Source organism: Scardinius erythrophthalmus (assembly GCF_964197995.2).
Source record: "Scardinius erythrophthalmus genome assembly, contig: HAP1_SCAFFOLD_49, whole genome shotgun sequence".
Classification (NCBI taxonomy): Eukaryota; Metazoa; Chordata; class Actinopteri; order Cypriniformes; family Leuciscidae; genus Scardinius; species Scardinius erythrophthalmus.
The window spans coordinates 310,031-333,000 of record NW_028296541.1 but is presented as its reverse complement, the minus strand read 5'-3'; the positions used below and the strand labels follow the sequence as shown (position 1 = coordinate 333,000).

General features: G+C 37.3%; 2 protein-coding genes across 2 annotated transcripts; one reads left to right on the top strand and one right to left on the bottom strand.

Annotated features, from left to right (window-relative positions):
* Nucleotides 1-4,630: 4,630 nt before the first annotated feature.
* cryaa (crystallin, alpha A) lies at nt 4,631-11,840 on the top strand (the record flags this gene model as incomplete). The annotated part of the gene is made up of 3 exons (XM_081394595.1): nt 4,631-4,822; nt 5,259-5,381; nt 11,634-11,840. 3 exons carry the CDS (start codon nt 4,631-4,633, stop codon nt 11,838-11,840), a joined length of 522 nt encoding a protein of 173 aa, XP_081250721.1.
* Nucleotides 11,841-16,346: 4,506 nt separating this feature from the next.
* On the bottom strand, nt 16,347-21,564 carry LOC308686232 (serine/threonine-protein kinase SIK1-like). The gene is made up of 8 exons (XM_081394596.1): nt 21,521-21,564; nt 21,251-21,415; nt 20,555-20,633; nt 20,324-20,447; nt 19,891-20,114; nt 18,126-18,474; nt 17,714-17,985; nt 16,347-17,621 (listed from the first exon to the last, which is right to left on the bottom strand). Exons 4-7 carry the CDS (start codon nt 20,331-20,333, stop codon nt 17,816-17,818), a joined length of 753 nt encoding a protein of 250 aa, XP_081250722.1. The 5' UTR covers nt 20,334-20,447; nt 20,555-20,633; nt 21,251-21,415; nt 21,521-21,564; the 3' UTR covers nt 16,347-17,621; nt 17,714-17,815.
* Nucleotides 21,565-22,970: the final 1,406 nt, after the last annotated feature.

Sequence of the window (22,970 nt, the reverse complement as noted above, 5' to 3'; positions counted from 1 at the left end):
GAGGCATCAGAACAGGGTATAAAATATCATTTTGCCAATGTTAGTAAATTGACTAAATTTACTGGCCATAAATAGTTTGTATTGACCATGGCTGTGAATTTTGCATTGTTGTTATTCAATTTATTTGTTTAAAATTACTATGACAATGGAATTGTATTGCTTTGTTTTACCTGCTGACAAAAAGTTGCAGTTACTAATAAAAGTATTGGCCAACTGGGTAGTTTTATTTTTGTCCACCAAATCTTTTGTTTGTTATAAAAAAGTTTGTATCCTAGTATTGTCAATATAAACCAGACTCACAGACAGATTAGCGAACCCAACCAGTAGTATATTGCACAGATGAAATAATGGGAAAATCAGGTGAGTAAATGGCAGATAAACAGTTAAGAGAGTGATAGCTACTGGATAACGACTCGGTTACAACTGTAACCTTGGTTCCCTGAAGAGGGAACGAGACGCTGTTTCGATTGACGCTGTGGAAACACTCTGCGTGATACGTCTTGGAGCACATGTGAAATCAGTCCAATGGTGTAGCGGAACGTCAGAAGCGTGTGACGTCATGAACCAGGAAACTATAAAGCCTGCCCAAACCAAGCAGCACTAGCTTCTTTATAGTCTGAACTAAGACGCTGACAGGCACGTAGGCGGTATGGCAAGGTGATGCAGCATCTCATTCCCTCCTCAGGGAACCGAGGTTACAAACGTAACCGAGGCGTTCTCTTTTAAGGGAACTTGCGCTGCGTCGATTGACGCTGTGGGAACGTCTATACCAACGCCACCATAACGAGAAGTGACTGTCCTGTGTGAGCACCTGGGACCCTGGTGTAGAGTCCAGGTCCAAAGCATAGAACCTTACAAATGTGTGCGGTGAGGACCACCCTGCCGCATCACAAACATCTTGGAGAGCAACTCCTGACATAAGGGTCTTAAAGGCCACCATACTCCTAGCAGAGTGGGAACGGACAGCCATAGGTGAAGGCTGTCCGACCGACTCATAAGCAAGAGAGATAGCCTTGACCACCCACTTGCTCATTCTCTGCTTTGATGCTGGGGACACCTTGTTGGTGGGCCTGAAACATACTAACAGCTGTTCAGTTTTACGCCACAGGGCAGCTCTGTGGACTTAAGCATTTAGTGGCCTAACTGGACACAGCAGATTATTCTTTTCTGGGTCTGGATCATCGAAGGGGGGAGGACAGAAGGCCTGCAGCATTATAGATCTAGCCACGTTTGTGGGGACCTTAGGAACATAGCCTGGTCTAGGGTAAATAAACGTTTTGACCATACCAGGCACAAATTCCAAGCATGAAGGTAAAACCGACAAGGCTTGCAGAACTCCTATTATTTGGTGCAGCATGCAGAAAGAAGTGATAGCGAGAAGGAACAACGCTTTTAAGGTCAGAATCTCTTCAATAGGCTCGAAGGGAGCCAGGGACAGGCCTTGCAGAACAATGGCCAAATCCCATGTCGGCACCCTGGTACGAGCTGCAGGCCTCAGCCTCAGAGTACCACGGAGAAAACGAGATACCAAAGGGTTTCTCCCCAAAGACATTCCACCCATAGGTAAGCAGCTATGGCCACCACATATACCTTTAAAGTGGACTGGGATAGACCTGCAGTGAACCGCTCTTGCAGAAACTCCAGAACTGTACCAACTGGGCAGTTAACTGGGTCCAGCCGACGATCACTACACCAAGAAGTGAACACTCTCCACTTCAGGGCATACAGGTTCCTCGTGGAGGGAGCTCTGGAATGTAAAATGGTCTCCTCAACCTCGGTTGAGAGACCAGTACCTATGAGCTGAAAGAACAATGTAAAAGCCATTTTAAAAAGCTTCAAATAACAGATCTTTCAATTAAACAACAGTATATTTTTGTCCTGAAATAAGTCTAGTAGAGAATATGTAAAACATGTTATATTTAGGACATGTTGTTAATTTTCTAATTAATAATATATCAACAAATAATGGATGGGATGGAGGCCATAAACAGCATCTAGACTATAAGATACTGGTACTTGCAAGATACAGATGTTTGCATCTTCTCTCCAGGCCTGACATAAAATATCCTTTCATCCCAAGCTCTTGTAATAGTTCCGTTCATGGTATAGTCCACTGAGAAACGCTTCAAACAAAAGCTGCTGACTGAGCTGAAACCTGGCCAAAGATTAAACCACTCATCCGGTGGTCTGGTCGCCCATCCTCACTCCATTGGCCGGTTCACCCCTCCCACGGCTGGGGCTGTTTGCCAAGGCTGTTGAGTCTGCGGTATGGAAAAAGGGCCTTGCTGGTGTTTTACAGTTAAGCCTCACCAGCGTGCCAGGTGAAAGCCCCCAGGGATTACCCTAATGCTGCCCCACAGACCAGAGGGGAAGTCATCACATCTAGGATTGGAATTATGGGTTCAAAGCTGTATTGGTCAGACAGATAGTAGTTGAGTTAAATATTCCACACCTAAAGCCTTTGCTAAGCCATTTCACTGTACATGTGTATGTGTGTCAATGCACTTACTATATGCAGTATTAAATTATTACCATGAAAAAACGGCAGTTCTGCTACCAAAAAGTATAGAGAACATGCATATTGATAATAATTATCGTGGTACAATCATGTGGTTGCATTATTTCGATATTTATTACTATTTTCTCTGGATTATCCTGAAACGAATAGCTCACCCAAAAATGAAAATTCTGTCATCATGTACTCACTATCATAACATTCCATACTTGTATGATTTTCCTTCTACTGCATAACACAAAATAAGATATTATGAATAATGCTTCAACTGCTTTTGTCCATACATTGAAAGTCAAAGGGGTTGAAATATTTCAAGCTCCAAAAAGGAGCATAAAACAGAATCCATACAAATCTGAATTGTAAGTGTCTATTGACTCTCAAATCAAATCAAATCAAATCACTGATCAACTAATGTATGTAGAGACCAGATCAAATATAGTGACACTTCACTGTAGTAATCTTGATACAAACAGTTTTATACAGCTCTCAAAATGTATTAAAACTTTTTTATCTATTTTGCATTATGTGCAATAATCATCTTGTTTGTTTGCCCATGGTTCTGAATGTTTAACCCTATAAGCCTGCTGTATCGTATTTGATACATACATTTCTAAGGCATCTAAATGATCAACATGTTCAAAACTTTGATGAAAAACCTGTTGTATGCAATCTACTACATGACTTCTGTTGCCTGATGCCTTTTACCACAATTCTAAAAATGTCTATACTTTAGGTCGTGGTACACGTGTCTTTTTGCGGTGAAAACTTGACTGATTTTTATAAAGTTAAAGTAAGAATACCTTTTATATTGTTAATGATATTTCAAGATGAACACTGGACTGAAGCAACTCAGATTTACTTGATTATCCATACATATTTTTAAAAAATCATGTTAAAATGTGATACAATTATGATACACATGCTTTTGAAGAACGTTTATTTGTATCTCTCATTCATATATCCAATCTCATTATATTATATGATTTGCCCCTCCACAATCAAAACTACAGAGCTTTGTTCACAAAACTAAAACACTTTATGTGAGTAGTCTGTTATAAACATCAGCAACTGCACCAAATTATTGCACAAAATATTTTTGCTCAGTTTGGGCATCTGAATACATTTTATGCGCTTTTAGTGTGAGCCTCATATTCTCATATCATACTACATGACCCATAAAAGCCTGATGTATTAAATATGATACTTAAAAAAAGTTGTTTTAAAAAAAATATTTTGTCTGATGGTCCAATAAACTTTTATTTAAAAAAAATAAAAATAAAGATTTTTCTGAATATAAGTTTATATGTCAGGCTTTAAAGGTTTAAAAATATGTACATGATACTGATGTTTAGTTTGATTCTGCAGAGCATGGGAATTGCAGTCATTCACTACATTCCCTGCACTAATCCCTCTCTTTACTAACTGTAGTGCACATGTGATTCAGGATGTTATGTAATTTGTATTCTGTAGTAACAGTGCCAAAAGAGGAAATTTTAGCGTCGGTTTCAATAGAATTTTGCAGACTAACAACTAACAAATTAACATTTTAGTGAAGCTTCAATTTTGAGGAGGAAATAAGCATCTGAAGACCTGTACTTTTAAAGTAGTCAGGCCTAAGAAACATCAGGTGAACCAAGTGGCCATAACACACCATTAGTACCATTAGTAAAGTTCTGCAGCCACTCCACTTAATCAGTATGGTCTGGTTTGTTTTGGCAGGCACATTTTCCGGTGATAGCTGGCCACCAGAGTATTGCCGGGAGCCATTCAAAGCTGTCATTCTCAGGTCAGTGTGCACCCCACCAATTCTGCTGACAGCACTGTTCCCACCATGAGATAATGCCATTCCAGAGAGATCCACTTGTAAGCCCCTCTTTCTGAAGCACAGGTATATAACCAGGGGGTTTTCTCCATTGAGGACGGCACACATCATTTGGGGATCTTTGTCTACTGTACCAGCCTCTATCAGCCTCCTCGTACTCTCCTTCAGTCTACATCTTCTCCTTCAAAAGTTTCCTCAACATCAAGTGGAAATAGTCACAGTCAGACTCAAATCGCTGAGATTTGCCAGTCCACTTTAGCTAATCAAAGTTGAGAGTTTCCAAGCCTGACATTATGGATATTGCCATCCAACACCCCTGGTTCAGACGCAACATGGGCTATCCCACCCGTCTCTTTGATCAGTTCTTTGGAGAAGGCCTGTTCGACTATGACCTCTTCCCCTTCGCTGCCTCAACTATCAGCCCTTACTATCGACATTCACTCTTCCGCAACTTCCTGGACTCCTCCAATTCAGGCATCTCTGAGGTATGAATTCTTTATTGCGAATTGAGAAGATTTTGAATTTTATAATGCCATTGTTGATGCTAAAGCCCAACACAGGTTTGATTATCATTTAATCAATTTAATCATTTTTTGGCAAACAGCATATACAGTATTAGTATCACCTAGTCCTAGCAGAAAAGTACATTCAACCCAAACATGGTAAATATGAAGGCTGGACAACAGTTTTCCAGCATCCCTCCACCACCCCAACTCCTCACTCTCGATTGTTCTTATCCCGGCCAGAGATATGGTGGGAGTCCTCTGGGTTCGGGCACAATTCTGAGCTCGGAGCCCTCCTCTCGGACAGCACGTCAAATATGCATACTCTTTACTCTTATCTGATTATATGTAAGTGTGAACTTGTGAAACTACAATTGACACCATGTTGATGTAACTCCACTGCTTGACACTTTTTCAGGTGAGGTCTGACAGAGACAAATTCACAGTGTACCTGGATGTGAAACACTTCTCTCCTGATGAGCTCAATGTCAAGGTGACAGATGACTATGTGGAGATCGAGGGCAAGCATGCAGAAAGACAGGTGAGGTAATGGCTCATTACAACAGGACAGATAATCTATTCTTATCTTCTCAAGAGAGGTTAGCAACTAGAAACTCGCAATTAAATTAAATTAACCATCCGATTGTTCTTATCAATTGCTGTGCTGATTTTTTCTTATAGTGGGAGAAAGTTGGTAGTTGAACATAGTAGTGAATCATTATTTAATCCGACTCTGAAGTTTGTGTATGATGCTTCATTTACAGTGATTTAGTTTGTTTTCCATCTAATTGTTCAGTGTGCAGTGAACTATGAACAGTGAACAGTACAACAGTATAATAGTATACAGTGTTGTGAATAAGTATGGACACCCATGCTAAAGTTGCCTAAAAAGAGGAATAAAAATTCATCTTTTGGAAATTGATCTTAATGCCTTAATTAAAAAAATGAGGAAAAATCCAACCTTTAAGGTCATTGGAATTAAAATAGCCGCACATCATCACATAGCCTTCACCATACCTAGAGATTGGCATGGTTTTATTTCAGTTAGCCTAATAGCTGGTTTGATTTGCATTGAGAGATGATCTTATGGAAAGTACCCCATGCCAATCTCTAGGTATGGTGAAGGCTATGTGATGATGTGGGGCTATTTTAATTCCAGAGGCCAAGGGAACTTTATCAGGATGCATAGTATCCTGGATCCATGAAATAACTGGCCTTTAAAAATAAAAATCTGCCTGCCCTAAATCATGGGAATTTAACATAGGGGTGTCCTGACTTATACACCCTGTATTTTAAAGAAGAACATTTATTTATTTACGATACATTATTCATTCACAAAGAAAATTGGTGTCCTTAAAGGTTGGATTTTTCCTCATTTTTTAAATTAAGGCATTAAGATCAATTTCCAAAAGTTGATTTTTTATTCCTCTTTTTAGGCAACTTTAGCATGGGTATCCACACTTATTCACATCACTGTAAGTGCTTGTATGTGTGTATTCAACAGTCTGGAAGAATTAAATAGTGTAACAAATGCAGTAGCCTATGATAAATTCTTGTCAGTGGATCAGTCTGAATTCTTCTCTCTAAAAATCGCAACTTTCATATGCATCGCATAGTCAGAAATGAACATCTTTGATATCTAGAACAACTATAGGAGTGAGTGTAATTAAACATGACTAATTAATTATTCTATAACTTTAGTGCATGGTTCATGATTAGTTCATGATATAATTCATGATTTCATGAAATCACATCATCTTAAATAAATAAGACCCTGAATTTTCACAGACAGGCATTTAGCAAACTCTTTGGAAGTCATACAGAAGTAGACTGCTTATATTTCAATGCAGTACCAGTTGTTCTAGTGAAATATTTTTTATAGAAGCAAAATAAATTATTTGAAATTTAGGGAGCAAGTAATATTTTTATATGTGAAATCTTTTTTTAATATAAATAAAAAATCTTTTGGATTATTTAAGCTTTTATGAGATAATTATTTTAAAACACATCAGCCATTCCAAGCACATTCATCTTTGCATTACTCTCTTTTACCACCTCACATATCCAGTGCTGGGTAGGTTACTAACTGTAGTCGGTTACAGATTCCAAATAACATTACCAAAAAACAAAAAAAAAAAAAATCAAAATAAATCACTTACTAACATTTTTTTTTAAAGAAAATGTTGTTGAACTTAATTAGATTTTTATTATTATTATTATTATTATTATTGACTTATTTTTTTTATTATTGACAGCCTTGTTTGAAAGACAAAAGCTTTCCAAAAACAGTAACACGTGTTTAAATGACTCAGTGTGTTATAAGGAGCTGATTAGATGCAGTGTTGCAATGTTAAGAAAACACTTCTTAAAAGTGAAATGATTTCTGTAAATCCAGTGATCAAATGCTGTGTGGGTCTCAGTTTTCAGTGATAGGCTCATGAATAGTGGTTTGTCTGTGTGTGCAATTCAATTAATTTCAGTAAAATGAAGTGGTAGGGAGAATCAATGAATTATGAATAATTTGTGAGAATAACATGTATTCATGTAATCAACAACAAAAAAGTAACCGTAGTCTGATTACAAACATTTTAAAATGTAATATAATCTAATTACAAGTATTATTATTTTTTTAAACTGAGTACGTAATCCAGATAACATGTAATCAGTTGCTACCCAGCACTGCACATCTCCTCCCATTTTTTTCCCAGTTGACTTTTTCTTTTCAGTTCCTTTTCTATTATTATCATCTCCATCCTCCCCCCATAGCCACTTTTTCAGCATGGTGGGTTTATTCATGTTTCAGTAGCCTTAAAGGGGTGGTTCAGGATTTTCAACATCGGACCTCATTTTCAAGTGAGCCTGTTTGTCATTCATCAGTGGAGACCGTTTTCAAAAAAATTCATCCAGTCCTTACTTTTGGATAGTTCACTGGTGCTAGGCTAGCGTGAGTCAACGGTAGATGCGTTAGCCTGCCATTAATAACTGTTTTACCCACTCCACAGTACACCAAAAGCAAATCAATTATAACGCCAGACTACCGATATAAATGTCTGTTGAGAGAATAATGTTAGAAATAAAACTACCCTTTCATCGCATTGCAATAGTTATACTTTGTTTCCTGTGTTTATTAGCACAGTCTACAGCAGCGGCGGAGTGATATTAAGTTACCTAGGCAACCGAGACTACTACTAGCTAGCTAGACGTCCCGACTGTAGTGCGCTTCTTTTCTGTGTTTACTTTTCGGCGCAGTACTAACCGGAGCAAAGTAAAATTCCGCCACTGCTGAGAAACTAGTTTCTGTAAATGTAATGCGATCATTGAGATGCAAGTGTAGTTTGAATTCTAACATTATTCTCTCAACAGACATTTACATCGATAGTCTGGCGTTATATAATTTATTTGCTTTTGGTGTACTGTGGAGTGGGTAAAACTGTTTTTAATGGCAGGCTAACGCATCTACCGTTGACTCGCGCTAGCCTAGCACCAGCGAACTATCCAAAAGTAAGGACTGGATGATTTTTTTTGAAAACTGTCTCCACTGATGAATGACAAACAGGCTCACTTGAAAATGAGGTCCGATGTTGAAAATCCTGAACCACCCCTTTAAGGGAGGCACAGATGAGGAAAAAGTGAGCAGATCTCTCAGAATGTTTGCGTCAGATTGACGTCACTTCTGCGTCATAGCCTGCCACCCTATTTGGAGTCCCAAAAGCCAGTAAAGAACTTCTGGGTAATCTTTTCCAGGCTTTACTGGTGGAGTGTGCGCTAAAATGCCTTGAACAAGCTGTTCACTAAATCGGTGACTACTGTTTCACCAGTGCTTGTTGAACCGTACTCCATACGGTTATGAGTTACAGTATATGGCCTCAAATCTACAATAATGTAATCAGGATCAAACTAGTAACAGATCCTGTAAACAGGTTTGTAAGATTCAGACCAATGTAGGAGAAAATTTCTAATAAATGAAAATGGTTGTCTTCAGAGTTGGAACAGTTGGGTGTCAACAGAGTTGGGTGTCAACCTCTTGATGGATTACTTTGATATACTTTAACACTTTACTTTATTACTTTATTATTCATTTAATTATGATCTATAATTCTATTATAAGCTAATATATATATATATATATATATATATATATATATATATATATATATGAAGAGTTGCAAAAGCAAAAGCCTCTAAGTGCCATCTGAAATCTTATGGAATGATGATTTTTATCAAGCTTGTATATTTAAGTTCAGTAATTTCACTTAAATGACAATTAATAGGTAATTTTCATTGCCATTTAAGTGAAGTTACTGAATTTAAATATACAAGCTTGATAAAAAAAAGATCATTCTAGAAGAAAATTTCAGATGGCACTTAGAGGCTTTTGCATCTGAACTCTTCATATATATATATATATATATATATACACACTACCGGTCAAAAGTTTTAGATCGGTAAGATTTTAATGTTTTTAAAAGAAGTCTCTTCTGCTCACCAAGGCTGCATTTATTTAATTAAAAATACAAACAAAAACAGTCATATTGTGAAATATTATTACAATTTAAAACAGCTGTTTTCTATGTGAATATATAGTTAAGTGTAATTTATTCCTGTGATCAAAGCTGAATTTTCAGCACCATTACTCCAGTCTTCAGTGTCACATTATTCTACAGAAATCATTCTAATATGATGATTTGATGCTCAAGAAACATTTATGATTATTATCAATGTTGAAAAAAGTTTTTTACATTTTTATTTCATGATGCTATGATGAATAGAAAGTTCAATTTATCTGAAATCTAAAGCTTTTGCAACATTAAACACTACCGTTCAAAAGTTTGGAGTCAGTAAGAATTTTATTTTTATTTTTGGGGGAAAGAAATAAAATAAATCAATACTTTTATTCATCAAGGATGAGTTAAACTGATCAAAAGTTACAGTAAAGACATTTATAATGTTAGAAAATATTCTATTTTAAATAAATGCTGTTCTTTTGAACTTTCTATTCATCAAAGAACTTTGAAAAAAAAAATTACACAACTGGTTTCAACATTGAAAATAATAATGAATGTTTTTTGAGCATCAAATCGAATGATTTCTGAAGGATCATATGACACTGAAGACTGGAGTAATGATGCTGAAAATTCAGCTTTGATCACAGGAATAAATTACATTTTAAAATATATTAAAATAGAAAACAGTCATTTTAAATTGTCATAATATTTCACAATAATACTGTTTTTTATTGTTTTTTATCAAATAAATGCAGCCTTTGTGAGCAGAAGAGACTTCTTTTAAAAACATAAGTCTTACCGATCTAAAACTTTTGACCAGTAGTATATATAAATATATATATATATATATATATATATATATATATATATATATATATATATATATATATATATATACAGTAGCGTACCGTGGGGTTTCAGTCAGGGCCTTCAGTAACGATCTAACTCCCCCACCCCCCCACCCCAATGCAAAATACAATCATGCACTGTATGCACTGCGTAACATCAACGACGAGACAGCTGATCTTCAACCTCAGCGCACACGCACGTACATTATAAAAGCTGAGCTGAAACATCTCGCGCACGGATGTAAGTTACCTAATACAAATAAATAAAACATCTCCGGTTAACTAGCAGGACATTCATTTTTGTTTGTTGAATAAGATGCATTCTAGCGCTGAAATGTGTTGTTCAAGCTGAGTGCTCGTTGCCGCTGTTATCAGTGGCGCGGATCCAGTGTTCTCTTGTGGCTCGCGCACAGTTTTCACTCAGATGCGCGCTTCAATCTATCGCCGTTGCGAAGACTTTCTATTCGTTGAAATCTTACAAAACAAAATGCAAACGCCCTGCTTGATATACAACCACTGATGAACATATTCGGTAAAAAATATATATATATATATATATACGAGTGTGGATTCGAACCCAGAACCTCTGACACGCTTGGCAAAAGTGCTACCACTAGACCATCGCAGTACACAAAAGTTATAAAAGTATCAATGTATTTAGTCACGTGGAAATTCTCGGTACTAACAATATTAGTAGATCTAGAATGACAAATGTACCCAAAATGACCCAATGTACTAATGAAATTTATTTCTGGACATCGTAATGTTATTTTTCCTGAAAATTGTTATTGTACACAAACATGTATTGTATCTGCCCACCCATGTCGATGACATCAGCGCGGGCTAGCCGTCGACACATCGCTGGGCCTCTGGGGCGTTCTGTCATACGCATCTCAATTTGATTGGCTGATAAAACACGTCAGTCAAAGATATGATCAAATGGAAAACGGCAGCTTCAACGGAAGGCTAGCTATACTACTAGTGCTGGTCCACGGAGCTGCGTTTAGATGACATATATGTAAAATCCAGCTCAGACTCACAAAAAATAACCATATTCTTTCTGGAAATATAATTGTAACGTACTGATAGACAGTAATTGAATTTAGACATGTTCAGACACACATTAATTTAATTTTTGAAAAAAAATTTTTTTCTATTTTGACAGGGCCAGCAGAGAAGGCCCTGCTGGCTCTGACGGCACACCACTCTATATATATATATATATATATATATTTATATATCAATTCATTTAAACTCAGTTGAATAAAGCTTTACTTCAATAGAACAGGCTCCTCTTCAGTGTTATTGTGTTACCGTGTTATTGTAATACGTGTTAATATAATCTGTAATATAATAAAAATAATATCTGTGTATGATGGGTTTATGAATATGTGGCCTTTTCCTATATTTTTCTGTTTCTATTGCATGGTTGGCTTTCAGGATGATCATGGCTACATCTCCCGTGAGTTCCGCCGTCGCTACCGTCTGCCTTCCAACGTGGACCAGTCTGCCATCAACTGCTCACTGTCTGCTGATGGCCTGCTCACTCTTTGTGGACCCAAGACTGGTGGCATAGATGCTGGCCGCGGTGACCGCATCATCCCTGTTACCCGCGAGGACAAGACCAACTCAGGCTCCTCCTCCTAGACGGGCAGCACCCCACAGCCAGGTGGTGGTTTGGAGGTGTGAGTGGGGGTCCCAGGGGTTTGGGGCATCTAAAGGTGGATTTAAGCAAATCCTTTATTTGTCTATCATTAAACAAGCCCTTTCTTCCACCTCAAAGGGTGTCAGTGTATATCTGGCCTAATACCTTCTTTCATTAGACTATACTAGCTAAAAATCTACTATGCTAAAATCCACTATGATTGTTTTCATTTTTTAATTACATGCTATTCACACAGGTAATGGATCAGGATGATTGGCTGGGGGTCTTAAAGATTGAAGTGAAAGATTGTAAGGTTTCTTTACTCAACCCTCTACCCTTCTCTCTAGTCAGATGTTAAGTGGCAAACAGTCATTGTCATCCTTGGCAATATATTATGAGGGTAATTATGATTTAAAAGCATAATCCTTTACTGTATAGGATCAATTGGAGAACTAAATGAAAGGTTGTCAAGGGAAGGTGGAGAGCTTGGTTTAAAATTGCTCTGTTTGAAGATTTCTGATCTGAGAGAGATTCCATCACTGGCACAATTCAGACCTCTGCTTCCTCTCTTACCTGTGTCAAGACCTCTTTTCTAGACCTCTCTTGTCATTGACTCTTTCCTGTCTTGTAGGTTTTAGCCCTGTTCTACTGATTACAGACTCCTCAGGGGTCTACTAAAAAATGCTTAAAAAATAAAGTTGTACCATTAACCATTAGACACACCACGTTTGTCTTTTTTTAATGCTATGTAATACAATACTAGTCACACCATACATCATAATTAAATTATATTATTGTGGACAAGTTGAATGATGCATAGATGAATATAACTACAAATAAGACATATCCAGATTCTTATTGAACTGGTGAGAACTGGTATATGAAAACAATCCAAAATGTTTTCTAAAGCTTTCTTAAACCCGTTGCCATCTGCACTTTGTCATAAGAGCTACTGATTGATTTTCTATTGACTATTGGCATTTCCCTTCAAGGGGGGCTATACGTTAAGTATGTTTTTGTGTAAAACTGTGTTGCCAGTAGATTAAATCTTTAAATATGGAACATGTATGGTAACCTACAGTATAAATGTTAACTAATGACATCTAAATTAACTGGAATTTAATTTAGATACCAACGCAGGTTACCACTTTTCAATGGACTGGTAATATGCAAGCCAATAATGCAAGTGTGTTATTTTTAAAATTACTTTTTAAAAGAAGCAAGTGATAAAAACATTTGAAATTTATTTGCTTTAAAAAAAAAAAAGAAAAAAAAGAAGATATTACAGATCTCTGTTTTAATAAACTAATAACCCCATGCATAGTATTCCACTATTAAAAACAGCAATGCCCCCTAAATTACTGTATAATAACGGTCAAGCTCTAACTAAACCAATCACTGTATGAACCACAACTAAAGTAACTGTCAATTATTAATAATTTTTGGTACCAAATAAATTATAATACAAAAACAACAACAAGAAAACTGTTTATAATACTAATATTCACACCATTTTCTGGACATTAACTAAGCAACTACAATCATGACAACAATGCAATATGATGTATCAGTTAAACTATTCGCCTCTTTACAAACACAGCAATTATTTATTATTAGTTAGTAATTTATTTATTAGTCAGGTCAATTCACTCACTCTTAAACTCTCAATTGTGACACAAACTAAACTATATTTTATTTATAAAGGTCCTGGATAAAATCAGGGTCACTCAACTGAGGGTAATACAATACCAATGTAAATCCCAGCCTGAGGCAGAGACTGAGATTGTGGAGTAATCTGCAGTCGAGTCTCAAGAAGCTTTGCGGCTGGTTCCACAATGGAGGAAGAAGAGGAAAGAGAAAATTGAGAGTGGCAAGGAGCTGATTGCGGTGGGAGCAAGCAGGCGGAGAGACTAATGGGTTTCCTCTGATACTGTGGGGGAAGAGGTGGCATGAAAAAGCTCTGTGAATCTAGGCCTGTGTTTTTTTTCAATGGAACATAAGAAGTAGAGGCCACTGGGAGAAGCTGCTGCTGGCTCTAATGGCACTGAAAGGGAACCATCCTAAAATACAAAAATAAAGAGGCTATAGGTATTTGATTTCAGCTGTTTGAAATTTACAAATAAATTTGTAATGCCTTCTATGAGGGTGAAAGTACCCTCATGAAAAACAAATACATCTACTGAAAGAGAAGTTACTTATTAGAGAAGTAATGTACTTTAAAAGAAAACTTAAGTGCAAACTGAATGTAATGTTTTTGGACACTTCATTTCTTATTCCCAATTAAATTAAAATATATTTACATTTATATTAAATGCACTTAAGGGTGCTTTTTTGACTCACTAAAGAAGGACTTAAGTACATCTTTACAGTGTATCTTTTCATAATTACTTCTATCGTCTTTGAAATATAAGTGTACTGCTGAAAGTACTGACAAGTTTTTATGGGAAACTAAAATATAATTAAAATTTCTACTGAAACTTGTAGGCTATGTCATGCATTTGAACATGTTTGTAATTACACATTGCTAATGATACAGTTGATATTTAGTACAAATCAAATATATTAACTTCAAATGTAATATGAATAACTACAGTAAAAAATTTGGCATTAGTACAAAGTCTACTTTTTAAAAGTGTACTTAAGTGTGTTAAGAACCATAGTCGTAAAAGGGGCCTTTTATTTCATTAATATTATATTATCTGCAAGTACAGGTTTTTAAAAATATACCGTATTTTCCGCACTATAACGCCGGTTTCACACTGCACGCGATAGCAGAGCGTGAGCAGAGCAGGAGCAGTGCGTATGGTGAGCAGGAGCAGGACACGCGCGTTTTGCTTTCACACTGGCAGCGTTTGTTACGCGCGGCTGAACCGCGGGTTGTGTACAGACAGAGTACTCTATAATCAGGGTGAGTTGGCATTGCTTTATTTCGTTTTCAAATACATTTAAGAGAAAAGACTTGTCAAGAAGCTTATTCTATTAATCATTTCATTTGTATAACTTTTGATTCGTCTTTGTTTTTATTGTTGGGGCAACAAGTTTGTTTTTGGACATTTGTTTTCTTTTTAAATTGCTGTTGGTCATTTGAGTGACTGTTTAAAACACAATAGATATCATCAATGCGCTTTTGGGGTAAAACTGCGGTGTATTTTGGCCTTGATCAATGCGTGTCACTTTAATTCGGCGTAAGCGGCGCGTTAAAAATAGACTGGGCGCCGAAACTATCGCTGCACTGCTGTTCCTGCTCTGCTCCTGCTACGCGCTGCCGCGCCGCTTCTGCGTGCGATGTGAATGCACTCATTGAATAACATGGACGCCGAAAAAAATACGTGCTGCTCACGCGCCGCTGACGCTTGCGGTGTGAAACCGGCGTAAGGCGCACCGGATTGTAAGGCGCACCTTCAATGAATGGCCTATTTTAGAACTGTTTTCATATATAGGGTGCACCGGATTATAAGGCGCATAGAATAGAAGATACTGCAGTCAAACGTTTGACTGGGTTTGCGTTATGCAGTGGTCACCAACCTTTTCAAGCCTAAGATCACATCCAAAGTCCAAATGTAAACCAAGATCTACCACTTGCAAAAAAACATGAAAAAACAAGTGGCTGAGCTGTAAAACCTTATTTATACTCGACGCGTCCGCATGAGCGCGAAGGTAATAAAAAACTAATATCCGTCTGCTCGGGCAGATTCGGCTCAAAGTCATGCATCTTCGGATGCGGAGGTGCGCGCGCGGCAAAAATGACGTCATTGTAACAGCGCGCGCGCCTCCGCATCCGAAGATGCATGACTTTGAGCCGAATCTGCCACACCGGCACCCAGTTTGCGCGTCTAAATCAGTTGTATGGTCTGTTGTTCAGTCTAAAACAAAACAGTTGTGTCAAGTATAAATGCCTCGTCTGTTTGGGGAGTTTAGGCTCGCGCTCCGGTGCCAGGCGAAAGTATAAACAAGGTTTAAGTCAGCGGTTGTTTTACAGACATTAACATAAGGCGCCCGATCCATATATAAGGCGCTCCGGATTATAATGCCTAGTTCACACTACACAACTTTAAACGTCGGCAGATCGCTGTGCTGTTCAGACTACATGACTTGCTCTGGAGTCTTGAAGTCGTTGTGGTGTTCAGACTATGTGACACTACGTAAATCTTCTGCAACAGGGGCTTACACACTACAGGAGCTGACAACAAGTCTTGGCGCATTCCAATGGCAAATGGACGGCGGGACAAAATTGTTGGTATATATATATATATATATATATATATATATATATATATATATATATATATATATATATATAGTTGAGCACCGTCATTAGAACTCTATAACCGCAAAAAAAACGTGTTATTAAAATATTTTTAAATTTCTATCTTTTCTATTATAGAGAATGTTTAAATACTAATTAAAAACAGTTGACAGTCTGTGTTATTATTGGTCTATACGTTTCCAACTGTACTGATTCTTTCAATCATTTGAGATAGAAATAAAAGCTATGACTATGATATAGTGATGTGCCATCATTATGAGATTTATTAAACAAATGAAAAACATTTCCAATAATAAACATTAGCAATAAACATTTGCAATAATAAACAATATCATTACCGATAACTGATCTTGCAGTTTAATTACCCCTTGACTGGCCCCAAACATGTTTGATAAAAGAAACATATACAGTGCATATATGATGTGTATTACATTTTAGCTCAAAAACAATTGTAATAAAAGATAGGATCATAAGATGCTATATTGGGTTTTTACCACTTAATGAATTTTTGTTTTGTAAATCGTGAGACATGATTTTTACCACTTTGCTTTGTAGAAATAATTTATTTAAAACGAATTTCGTTTTGTACAAATTGTATCTTAATTTTAATAAATGTTTCATCAACCAATTGCATGTAGGCCTATTTATAAAATAAAAAGGAAATAGGCAATATAATAACCGATGAGTTATGTCATTTGACTCACGTCATAACCGTCACACCAATTCTGAAACCGGCACACGCACACCCCATATATATATATATAGGCCTATATTGTTTGTGCAATGATCTGTTTAGAACCCCGAAAGAAAAAAAAGAAAAAAAAAAAGAATATGGGTGAACGGATGGATAAGCACACGCGGGCAGCAGGGATTGTCTGTCAGATAGAGATTTGGAAGTGAGTAAAACATTATAATGAAAAAGCAGCTGCCTGTTGTGGTTTGGCAACGATGGTTACAAATACAAAGGGCTTTTGTAATATCATAACAAGATGATCATTGGCTGTTGCTCGTCGCGACACGTGACACCACAGGCTATCGAGTCGGCCGACAATTCCAGATATTTGGCATGCTAGATATTTTTCTGGCGTCGGCGACGCGTCGGCGATGTGTCAGCGAGGGGTTTTGATGCGTCGTTAAGTATTTCACACTCAAAGATTGGCGAGCGCGGATCACCCGCAGATTTGCACGCGATTACAGCCTGACCTGTCGGCGAGCTCGTTAACTTGCAAATCGGGCTTAAATCGGGCTTAAAATCATGTAGTGTGAACTAGGCATAAGGCGCACTGTCGTTTTTTTGAAAAAAAAAATAAAGGCTTTTAAGTGTGCCTTATAGTGCCGAAAATACAGTACTTTTTAATACATAAGTGCACATCCAATACAATTAAGCCCTTTGATCTTCTTTTTTTTGCGTGTCGCACAGGCACCTTAGGTTTACTCCAAGGTTTACTCCAAGGTTTACTCAGCTGGCCCTTAATACAGGCATTCTTCCTCAAATAAGTTGGGAAAGCCTTCACACCTAACAAAAAAAGAGGAAATATTGTTTAATTCATATTGTTTACTTTAACAAGGATATAATTTGCTCTGTGCACAGTGTACTGTTTCCCTGACCTTGTATAAGAGAGGTATCTGAGGATCTCCTTCCCTCCGGAAAGCTGGGTATGGGCAGACAACTCTGGTGCCCAAGGGTGGATGAGTGAGTGCCGGAATTCCCTAGTAATATCTGTGAACACGACGTAATCCCCGAGTCATGCATCCATTGGTGTCAGTGCCCATCTCTAATGGGGTGCAGAGGGTGGTGAAAGAAGAACTAGTAGAAGCAGAGGGAATGGACCTGAGGCAGCAGTCTGAGGTGGCACCATCTACACGATCTATGACTATACCTAAAGCAAGGGACAGGGAATACTAATAAAATAGAGTCAGACACATTCTGCAACACTTCAATGTGTCACAGTACTTGTAGCCAGTATAAACTGACTAATCATAATTAATGAAATATCTATAGAGATTCCTTAAAACTTACTTGGTAAGCAGGAAAAGTTCTGGGAGGGACAGGCATTTGAGGGCGTGTGTCTCTGTGATTTTCTGAACCCCAAAGAAGGATTGATCATCGACTGATCATCCTCCTCCCTCTTTTTTAGATCCCCAGGCTGTGACTTTTGATATCCTGTAGTCTCCAGCTGGCAGGTAGCAGAAGCAGAGCATGTGTACTCTAGTGTGCTAAGATCGTCCTCCAAAGGCAGCATTGTTGCTGAAGGATTGTGACCCCGAACTTTCAGCCAGTTTTGTTGCAGTGCTTGATGCTTCATCACTCTTTCTAACAGCAGGCAGTAGATAGCAGAAAAATGGTTGAAGCTACTGTTCTGAAGAGACTGAATACAGAGGCATGTTTTTAGTCAATAAAGTGATGCTCGGTAAGTACATGCGTATACATGTTATAATCAAGCTACTGTATAGTGTTGAGCTACTAGTCTTCATCTGTCTGTCCCAGTACAAATGACACAATGAATGTGTAACCCAATATTTGAAGGATTAAATACTTGTATCATGTCACATCTGTCTTCAGATCAAACGCACAATGCCATTGTCGAATTAATATATATGCATGCAGGACAAAGCCAAGCTTAACCAAGGTCTATGAGTCTGACTTCACAAAAATCAGACTGGCATTACATGATACAGGTATAAATTCCTTTTTAATTGATTATTAAATTGTTTAAGTAAGGTTTATACATGCTAGTTTCCATGACAGAGTTCAAGATAAATATTTTCATTACTACTAGAGCTGCCAGTTTGCTTAGTTTCAAAAGATTATTAAACAGCAAGCACAAATTATGCAAAAGCTGCAGCTCTTCCGGCGCACTCAGTGTCCGAATTTGCTCACTCGTTGTCATTCACTCCTTCATGGGGACTATATGTGGAGTAATGTAGGGAATAGTGAATGAGGGTATAGGGGGCGATTTCAAACACACCCAGTAGAAGGGTTGGAGACCCCTAATTTAGACAGGGTTCCCACACCTTGGTTAACTTTAAATTCAAGGACTTTCCAGGTCCAATACCCTCAAATTGACTTAACGTGGGGACACATTTGTTGCGTCCTACAACAAACGTTGAGGTACCATCGTAGTAGTTTTGTGCGCATGTGAACATCATGGCAACGTACAACACAAAGTACCACATGCGGGAAACACTTAACATAACACGTAAATGCGCGTAACTAACGTAAATCAAGCAAGCTAGTATGCATGATAGGCCATGAAGTGTTGGCAAAATATTGATATAAATATTTATATTATAATATAAATAATATAATATATAAATAAAATACAAATAATATGGATTTTTTTCCAGAAAACCTATTACACAAAATAAATTCAAGCAATTTCAATGACCTGTATCTATGTATGTTTATTTTCAAAAACTTTCCAGTGCCTTGAATTTTTCAGATTCTCAAACTTTCAAGGATTTCAAGGACCCGTGGGAACCCTGTTTAGACTTGAAGGAATGGTCAATTCTGTCATAATCTAATGACCCTCATGTCATTTCAAACATGTATAACTTTTTTCTGTGGAAAATAAAATAAATTTTTGAGAAAGGTCTCAGTGTGTTTTTTCACTATATATTAGAAGTCAATAGTACTTCCATTTGGTTACCAACATTCCTCAAAATATCTTCTTTTTTGTTTCGCAGAATGACATGAGGGTGAGTAAATAATGACAGAATTTTTTTTTTTTAAGGTGAATTAAGCTGTCTTTTCCCACACAGACCTTGATCTCTGGGCTCCTCACCTCTATGGTTCTCTTCCTGTCAATGCCCACTGTCTGCATAATACTCAGAACTGCTTCATTGTAAGTCCCTTGTTGGAGATGAGTCTCAAGACAGGAAAAGTGTAAAGGGAAATGGCATATAGCAGAGGGATCAGCCTGCATCCAACGATGTTGTTTTATTTGTGCCACACTGAATCTCTTGGTAGGTTCAACAGCCAACATCCTCCGTATAAGGCTTTCACAGTCTGTAGAATGATGGAAAGAGCAAGAATGAAAGAAGGGCTAAAGACACCAGATTTCAGCACACCAGTCCATGAGAAAAGAGTCCAACTAAAATATTGAAAATTAATACACAGTTAAGGTCGACCATGAGAATGGTGCTGGAACTATATATGTAAATGTTGTATGCCCCTCTATATACAGTATAGGAGGAGCCTTCTATATTGAGGCATACCCTGTGACATGAAGAAGGGCACTCTGAAGCGTCCGTCAGTGACTCTTCTTCTTAAGGCAAGGAGAGTGGTGCCATCAACAGGTAGTGTGCCACAAACCAATACATACAACAATACTCCCAGACTCTAAGAAGCAGTCAGAGACACATTTCAGATGTTTCCTTAATGTCAAAGAGGACATTCTGGAAATTTTCAGAGGGTCAGAACAGTTATAAAAAAGCTGAAGATCTTACCCAGATATCCAAGGGTGGTCCCTCACATTCCTTCCCCTCAAAGACTTCTGGGGCGGATAGAAGTTCCCAAAACCAAAGTCTGAAGAAATACAAAGAGATACTGTACATTAGCCATTTGATGTCTCTAAATGAGGTACTTTTAATAACAATAAGGTCTCTTACAACACTTTTCACACTCTCATTAGTGCAGTGTTTCTCAATCCCGGTCCTGCAGCACCCAACCCCCCCTCCTCCCGTTCTGCATACTGTGTCCTATATGCATTGTTCACTACTCCCTACTACTTGAACTTCACTTCACTTGGGAATGTTAGTTTGCGGATTTGCGCTACGCCACTGCCTGCAATGTCATCACACACAGACTCCAGTAGCGCTTATCAAAGAAGTTTGAGGTACGATATAATATACTTCTGTAAATAAATACAATAAACATTACCATACTTTCATATATGCATGTGTAGCCCATTATAGTAAATTCATAAATGTTTGGGGTGGCGTGAGGAACGGGGAGAACCACTGCATTTGGAAATGGAAATAATTATGGCAATGGTCAATGGATAAATTTACTTTTTGTTTGATTGTCATAATTTTTACATGCAATCATATTTTTACGACTCACAACCTTACAGAGGATAAGTGGTTTGGAAAATGGATGGATGGATGGATGAAAATAGAGGTAGGCTACATGATCTTTCTTACCTGCCAGTTTTGTATTCATGTTACCGTCCAGGAGTAAATTTTCTGCTTTCAGGTCTGTGTACAAATTGGTGCTAGTGACAATATTCTACAGCATCAAGGAGTTGCCAGAACTTCCTACGAGCTTCTGCTTCACTTAGATGACCAACTGAGGTAAGATAGCCTAATCTTTGAAAGAGAAAGATAATAGCAGTATTAGTTACCAGCATGAGAGGCAATGACATAAAAGCCTAAAAAATACAGATTTGTAGGTAATTAAAAGATTCTCTTTACCAAACATCTCTCCATTTTTGGCATACTCCGTCACAATATACAGCATGTCTTTGGTCTCCATAACCTACATTACACAAACAAATTCTTCATACTAGTGACAAGCAGTATTTTTTATTTTTTTTTAAACATAGATCTTCATAAAAAAAGTGATGAATCAAAATTACAGTTACATCTTATTGGAGTCATGGAACAATAGGTAGTGCACATACATGACAAAAGAGCTGCTTCTCAGGGAACACAAACTGGAATCCTGCTTGATTAAAAAGGCTAAATGCCTAAACAAATGATATCTCAACATCTAAATTACATGTGAATTTTCTGTCTAATTTAATTTCAACTCAGTTTTATTTTTATTTTTATAGAACATGGCTCATTGTTTTCCCCCCGTTTTGTCATGCGTCTATATGGACTTGGAACATCAACATTAAATAATTATTGAGAAAGCAGTTGTATCATGACCTTTCCATTGTAAGGTCATTATTTTCCCCCTTCCACATACTCCTGAGAGAGCAGTAAAGAGAGGAAGTAGCAGCTATGGGAAAGTCGTGGTGCATTAGAATAAACTCACTGTAAACTGGCTTTCAGCCATCTAAAACGTATGAAGTGAAAAATCAAAGAGTATAGTTGGTAGATTTCAGTTGATATCACACAAACAAGTATTCATTGTTTAAATAAATTTTTAGCTAAAGTGAATTTGTTGTACATTTCTGAAATATATAACTTAGACATCTAAGACAGACATCTAATAACAGATCACTCTAAATTGTAATGTGGACTCTGTAAAACTGCTTTGAAATGATGTGTATTGTGAAAAGCGCTATACAAATAAATGTGAATTGAATTGAATATCAAGTGTTGAGATATAGGAGGAAAATATAAGACATAGTATGAAATATTAAACTCTTATTTCAAGTGAACATGGATCATTAAGAGTATTACTATTATTGACAAAGGTCTATCAACACTATATGTGCTTAATAAATGAATATAGGCCTATATGGGTATCAATCAACCATAATTATTGAATAACAAGCACACACACACACCTGGTAAAAGCTTGATTATGTATGGGTGCTTCAAAAGCTTCATGATTTTAACTTCCCGATTAATCTTCTCTAAATCAGATTCATCCAGTCAAGTTTTATCAATGATTTTTATGGCAACCTAGCTGTTAAAGTACAACCAGAGAATATTTAGTGAAGGAGGTGCCCAGAGGTAAACAAATAAAAAAAATAATTTATTTAACATGAAATTAGCAATAATTCCCCTTATATTTGACCTAATTTACGATACATTGCAGGTGAAACGACTTTAAGTAATTAACAAAAAGCACAACATAGGCCTACCTCTGTTTTGGTGACTTCGTGTCTAGCAAGTTTTACCACAGCAAAGTTTCCTTTGCCTATTGTCTTGATGATCTCGTAGAAACCCACTTGCAGTGGTCTACCGG